At 40.8% G+C, this 6,674-nt stretch overlaps 3 protein-coding genes across 6 annotated transcripts in view; 1 reads left to right on the top strand and 2 right to left on the bottom strand.

Moving 5' to 3' along the window:
* Nucleotides 1-6,674, bottom strand: part of LOC123981564 (pro-neuregulin-3, membrane-bound isoform-like) — a 580,451-nt gene that overhangs the window by 170,731 nt on the left and 403,046 nt on the right. The gene's annotated exons all lie outside the window — the stretch shown is intronic.
* The window catches only part of LOC123981551 (3'-5' RNA helicase YTHDC2), a 35,987-nt gene continuing 32,644 nt past the window's right edge, over nt 3,332-6,674 (bottom strand). For both annotated transcript variants that reach the window (XM_046066455.1, XM_046066456.1), the window contains exon 32: nt 3,332-4,074. In XM_046066455.1, the coding sequence (XP_045922411.1) occupies nt 4,003-4,074 (72 nt within the window). In that variant the 3' untranslated portion in view covers nt 3,332-4,002. The remainder of the gene's footprint in view (nt 4,075-6,674) is intronic.
* On the top strand, nt 4,818-5,260 carry LOC123981569 (talin-1-like). The gene is made up of 2 exons (XM_046066492.1): nt 4,818-4,878; nt 5,012-5,260. The coding sequence occupies exons 1-2, from the start codon at nt 4,821-4,823 to the stop codon at nt 5,212-5,214; spliced, it is 261 nt and encodes an 86-aa protein (XP_045922448.1). The 5' UTR covers nt 4,818-4,820; the 3' UTR covers nt 5,215-5,260.

The raw sequence follows: 6,674 nt of genomic DNA, 5'->3' as shown, positions 1-6,674 counted from the left end.
ACCTCCAGAGCAGACACAATGCTGATGTGTACAATTTGCTAGTTCTGCCTCCTGTTTTTCTGTTTTCTTCTTCTTTCCTCTACAAAATGAAAGAATTTTCCCTCTTGAATATGCTTTGGTAGTTTCCCAGAGTGTAGAGAGATTCAGTGCCATAGTCATTCAAATCCAAAAACCTGAACAGCTCTCTGTTGCATTGTCATCTAATAGTCTATCTATTAATGTACTCTAAATTAAGAGTAAATGGGGCATGGTCTGACATTGTCGGTGAAAAAATCCTCAGATGGGTCAGATACTTTTGGGTCCTTGCACACAACCTTAAATTTCTTTCAATGAAACCTCCTGGTGTGGGCCTTTTTTTTCTTCTAATCTTCATCAAAATAAAGAGTAATAAAAAAAAAAAGTTTAGTGGGCCTTACACAGTTAAAAGCAGGATGTCAGAAAGGGTCTATTTGGTTTACACACCAGACAGAAGGAAGAAAGCGCAGTGGTGTCACATGAACTTACAGAAGCCCTATCATTCTGTTCACGCTGACCCTGAGGGAAAAAATGTTTGTCAATGGACAGTTTCGCATTTCAGTCTGTGAGACCAGCAGCTACGGTTGGGGGTGTGCCTTCACAAGATTTTGATGTTCCGTCTAAGTCTATTCTCACAGGGAGACTTAATAACTACCTGCTTCACTTAGACAGTCAGTTGGGTTATTTGCCAAACACGGAGCAGACCGACCTGGTGGAATTGTTTAACGCTCACTTGTCTCTCTTCTCAGAAAAACATGTACCAGCATGATTGAGAATGACATAGATATGGGGGGAGGCTAAACCTGTTAAACAATGTTTCTACCAGATACCCGTAGGAAAGCGTAAGCGGATGGAAAAGGAGGTTGAGTACATGTTGGAAAATGGAATAGCAGAACCAGCCTGTTCCAGCTGAGCCTCGCCATGTTTGTTGGCAGATAAAGCTGATTTAGATTTAGTACAGATTTCAGAAAGGTTAATGCGGTCACTACACCTGACTGTTATCCGATGCCTTGTATGGAGGATGGTATTGATCAGGTGGAAAGTGAAACGACCAGTTGTGACGGCCTGAGGCCTTCGGACTGTGTGGTGTTGGCCTGCTCTCTCTCCGTCTCTTTCTTCCTGTTCGGACGGACACACCCGCCTCGCCAGTGATAGCGGCCTCCTGTTCAAGTCTTTAAAAGGCACGGTGAATCCAAGATGGCTCTCTCTTCCTCCTGATCTCCCTCCGGTGCTTTTCAGGAGCTCCTTTTTCTTTTGGTTGTTTATTGAGTATGTTGAGTTTAATTGTGTTTTGAGTTAATTGTAAGTTGTTATCTTTTATAAATCCTTTTGTCCCTTTAAACTGTTTTCTGTGTGGTCCTCCCTCTTTGTTATGCTCTTCAACGAGGTGGGCATAAAACAGTCATCTTGTTGTCTGCACGCTGATCTAGGACTTCTGTTCATCACCAAATGTAACCACAGAGTCCGCCTCCTCACATCTCTCAGCTCTCTTTTTATTTAACCTTTGTTTTACCAGGAAAGAAATCCATTGAGACTTTTAATCTCTTTTACAAGGATGTCCTCACAATGAGTGAAAAAAAACATGTTGCATGAACTGCACAATGTGAACTGTAATGTTTCCAATTCATTTCACATTTAAAGTAAAGTATGTGGAAGTGATCATTTCTGAACGTTAACTGTCTGTAAAAAACGGAAGGTTTGGGCAAAGTGGAACTTTGAAAAATTCTTTGTAAATAGTGTCAGTTTGAAAATTGTGTGACTGTGCTATGGGACATACAGCAGATGTTTATAAAGGCTGTATAGTGCCAAATATAAAATTTGATTTGATTAATATAAAAATTACACAAGATACTTGGTTCTCTATACATTAGGCTCTAGAAAGATTTACAGAGAAGCGTTTATTGGAACTTACTGACTTCATATAGTACATAACAGAGAAAGGAAAAGGTGCTGTCTGAACTGATTTCCTCAGACGTGTATATTTCATGGTGTAATTAGTGTTACCGAAACAAAATTTCCACAAACTGACATACAGCAAACCAGGTGTGGGTGGTTCATTTGGTCAGTAAGGGCGCACAGCTAGCTTTTAGTAACTAGTAGGTTAATAGGGCCCTGCTCATTAGGAGGCCTGAAATCATATGGGGATACAGCGCCTTCAGAAAGTATTTGGACACCTTCACGTTTTCACATTTTGCAGCATTATAATAAAATCTGTAAATCATTTTTTGTAGCCTTCCCTAGATCGGTGCTTTGACATAATCCTGTCTCTGAGCTCTGCAGTCAGGTTCTTCAACCTCATAGCTTGGTTTTCGCTCAGACATGCATTGTCAGCTGTGAGACCTTAAATAGACAAGTGTGTGCCTTTCCAAATCATGTCCAATCAGTTGAATTTACCACAGGTGGACTCATTCAACGATGCTCAAGAGAAATGGGAGAAACCTGAGCTAAATCATATTTTCTTTCAGGCTTTTTGCCTGATAATGGGATGACACTGAACAAAAGGGCCTGGGCTGGAATCAAACTTGGCTGCTGCTGTAAGGACTCAGCCTAGTAAATGCACAAATATTCTGAATATTTAACGGCAGGGTGTAAAATAAGCACCAGCAAAATGCTGGTACACTGCAAATGACTTTAGTTCACTTACCAGCCAAAACAACAATGGACATCCATTGAGTGGCCGGTACACTTTGAACATTCACTAGCCACTTGGCCTGTCGACAAAAAAAGTTCATTTTGCTCTCTGCTTAAAAATAAATGCCGACGGTCGGTCATGCCTCACAACAAATCTGCAGAAGGCTGTTTACTCATTGAGAGGATGATCTATGTGTCTTTAATTAAAGGAGAGTTAAACTAAGGCGGAGTTGAGGAAAGACCATTACATTACATCAGTTAGCTTCAGCGGTCTCTGATGTTGAACTGAACTGATAATCATGTATTTGCATCTTTACGAATTGTTCTTTATTGAATTATCTTTGATGGATGTTCAGTGAGGAGAATGATTACATTGTCACCTGTCAATCAAAATGCAGATTAAATTATTGATTTTCGCAAAAAGATCTAAAGGCAGTACAGTTGATTTTATTCAGGATTTATTAGTGTCTTCAGAGCTCCTTGTCTGTCTAGTACAGCCGGCGAGGTAACTTCCAGGATAAATTATTAGCTTATTGCTGTGAGCTTACAGTAATAACCACAGGCAACCTAGATGAAAGTATCAACAGGTTTATCAGCTCTTGTCTTGTTTCGTGGGGGATCTGGCAGCTGGACAGACACTGACAGGACACTGATACTGAGTGAGGACATCACACTGGTAACAGGGTTTTAGGGTGAAATCACTATTTATTTTTTTATCATTCCATTAACACAATCATGAGGTCAGTCAACAGTCAAATGTTCACTTTTCACCTCTCCTCATGCAGCAGCATACAGTGAACAAGCTTCAATTTCAAGGTTCAAATTCTAACAACATATATTACATTTTGTACGATGTTTCGGTCTCCATTCAGGAAATATTTGCACAAATGTGTTCAAATAAGTCCAACAATGCAACACTCTGAAAGAACTCTAATCGCGTCTATATTTATACTAGTAAAACAGAGACACATGTGTTTCATCCCTTCTAATTCATGTCAGATTCTTCTTTAAATCGCAGACATTTTATGGTCATGCTGATTGATAAAAACACAAGTACCATTTTGAATACAAGGCATAAAAACGGAATGAAAACTTATTTAACAGATAAAAGAGAAACAGGAGCAAACTTGAGTTTGGAACTGAATGTGTGCTTTCAAATGAATCAGTGCCTCTTCCACTGTCCTGCCATCTTGCCTTAACAGGCAGTGCAGTCCAAACATGTAATATCTAAACGATCCAGCCCCTAATTGATAGAAAAATACATGTTTCCATCCATGTACAACGTGTGCATGTGTGTTGGAGCCAGATTTGGTTGAGTAAGAACAAAACCTAGTGAGAGCTCGCTGCTGCTTCCTCTTATTGAACCTGACTCCCAGAGTTTCTCCCCCACAGTAACAGCAGCTGGCTGCCTGCCTGGGGCTCCAACTCCTAGACAAAAGAAAAAGAGATAGGAAAAAGTTTAAAATGCTGTAATTCCACTAGCTCTAAAGATAGAGAGAAACAGAACGTTGACAAGAGAGAAAATGAATTAGCAAAACATTTGATAATCAATAAATTCTTTAGGTCAGTTATCAAGAGGATTTATCTCATTTGAAATGAAAGGTCTCTTGGTCAAAAAACATCACATGGATTCTAAATGTTACAATCATTTCCTCTCATTCTGTGACTTTAATCAATGGAAAAACTAATAGTAAAAATAACTGATATATGAATCTGAAATACAGTTGTTACAGTCCTACAATACATGTAGAGTTCCATTGCAATCACGTAATTGCTGCGACCTGCACAAAGTGGCAGTTCACATCATATTGCAAAATGTGGCACAGCAGAACGTGTTCCTCTCTACCTGTGCACCCTCACGTAGGCACCAAAACAAGGCAAGGAGAATTTCGAGGTCAGAGAAATACCAAACGTTCAGAGGGCTGCTCCAGCTGGCCGTTGCACAGCCATGAATACGACCCCTTGACTCCATAAAAAAATTTTTTTGAAAGTGATCTGTGAATATCTGAATCAGTTCTGAATCTTTGTTCAGGGGATTTAGAGTCTCATGGATAATCAAGCCTGAAAGATCTGTAGATCTGTCTCATCTAGTAACACAGAGCTCCTGATGTGTCTCCTCTGTCTGTCAGGACACTCTGGACTACAAGAAGAAGCAGAGGCCTCTGAAGATCCGCATGCTGGACGACGCCAAGATTGTCAGCGACATGCTCATGACCATCTGTGCTAGAATAGGTCAGGTCACCTGGACAACTGAAAATAATGTCTGTCCACCTGAACGTCACCAGATATACTGACACTGCTGGTGAATCATCACTGTTTGGTGCTTGAGAGTAAGTGTAGTAACCCGAGTGTGTTTGTGTGCCAGGCATTACAAACTACGATGAGTACTCGCTTGTGCGAGACATTGGCGAGGAGAAGAAGGAGGAGACCACCGGCACCCTGAAGAGAGACAAGACTCTGCTGAGAGACGATAAGAAGATGGAGAAGCTGAAGCAGAAGCTCCACACAGATGATGAGTGTATGACAAACACTAGCCCTCACCCTCACTGCCTGACTGGGACAAACTGACACCATTTACAAAGAAAGGACTAACGTCATGCATTACATTTGCCGAATTTACAAGAGGGGATAAATAATAACGTCTTAATAAAGTAATAGAAAAAGAATGTCGAATGTGTTAAGAAACAGGTAAAAGTACTCAACATATGCTGCAAATTTGCAGTACTGGCGTGAAAGCTTCTCCGTCACAAAACCGCAGATCAGCTGCTTATCAGGACGTGATTTCAGTGGAACTTTCTGTTGCTGCGGCACAAACGTTCATTAAAAGATGCATTTTTGAAAGCAGTATTTATTTTATTGTCTTGAATGTTAATTAGCACATGCCTAAAACAACCTCAGGTTTAATCTAAAGGCTAATAGCCAAATGAGAGGCATTGTGTCATTTTGCGATTCATAATCCAATAACTGATAGATTAATCGACTATCAAAATCGTCGTTATTTGCAGCCCTACTTATAATAGGCCTGAGTGGGGCTCCTCCTTTGTGTATTTTGGGTAGTCCATATATACAGGGAATGGCTTCTCCAGGATACAAACGGTAATACTGTTCCCGGGTGATGGAGTTTTCTTTCTGAAGTTGTTGTAGACAATTCTATGGCTTTTTTCTTGTACCCGCTGGTTGGGTCCTGCTTCAGTGTGGTGGTTCTAACGACCATGACAACTGTCGTTTCCACAGCCAGGAGTACTAACGAACCAGCGGTATCGACAATCGTAGCTAACGATCCCACAGAGGTCAATCAGCTGAGTTTCCTTACCAGTGAGTCACAACTGAAGAAGTCTCTTGGATGAGGGACGAAACTTCAACCTTTGTTGGATAACCAGCGTGGCATTTCTCCATGGAAATCTTTTCTTACTGGAGACCACCTCCTTGGCTGGTGCAATGGCATCAATAACATTTGAAATTTTAGAACTGAAATTAACTACAAGCTCATTGACTGAGACCCGTGAGAGAGCGGGTGTGGAAGAGAAAGCCTGACAATAAATACAGTGGGGGAAAAAAGTATTTGACCCCTTGCTGATTTTGCAGGTTTGCCCACTTACAAAGAATGCAACGATCTATAATTTTAATCATATGTACATTCTAACAGTGAAAGACAGAATCCCAAAGAAAATTCCAGAAAATCACATCATATGAATTTATAAAAATTGATGACCATCTGATGAGGAAAAACAAGTATTTGACCCCCTACCAAACAGCAAGTATTCTGGCTCCTACAAGCCAGTTAGTCTTTCTTTAAGACACAGCCCCAATCCCAACCAATTATCTACATCAAATACGACCGCCTCACCTCGTTACCTGTATAAAAGACACCTGTCAACACCCAAACAACCAGCATCCAGCATCACCACCATGGGCAAGACCAAAGAGCTTTCTACGGACATCAGGGACAAGATTGTTGATCTGCACAAGGCTGGGATGGGCTACAAGAGAATCGGAAAGCAACTTGGAGAGAAAAGATCAACTGTCGG

Source organism: Micropterus dolomieu, linkage group LG13 (assembly GCF_021292245.1).
Source record: "Micropterus dolomieu isolate WLL.071019.BEF.003 ecotype Adirondacks linkage group LG13, ASM2129224v1, whole genome shotgun sequence".
In the NCBI taxonomy this organism is placed as follows: domain Eukaryota; kingdom Metazoa; phylum Chordata; class Actinopteri; order Centrarchiformes; family Centrarchidae; genus Micropterus; species Micropterus dolomieu.
The sequence above is the reverse complement of the archived record's forward strand: the minus strand, read 5'-3'. Positions and strand labels throughout refer to the sequence as shown.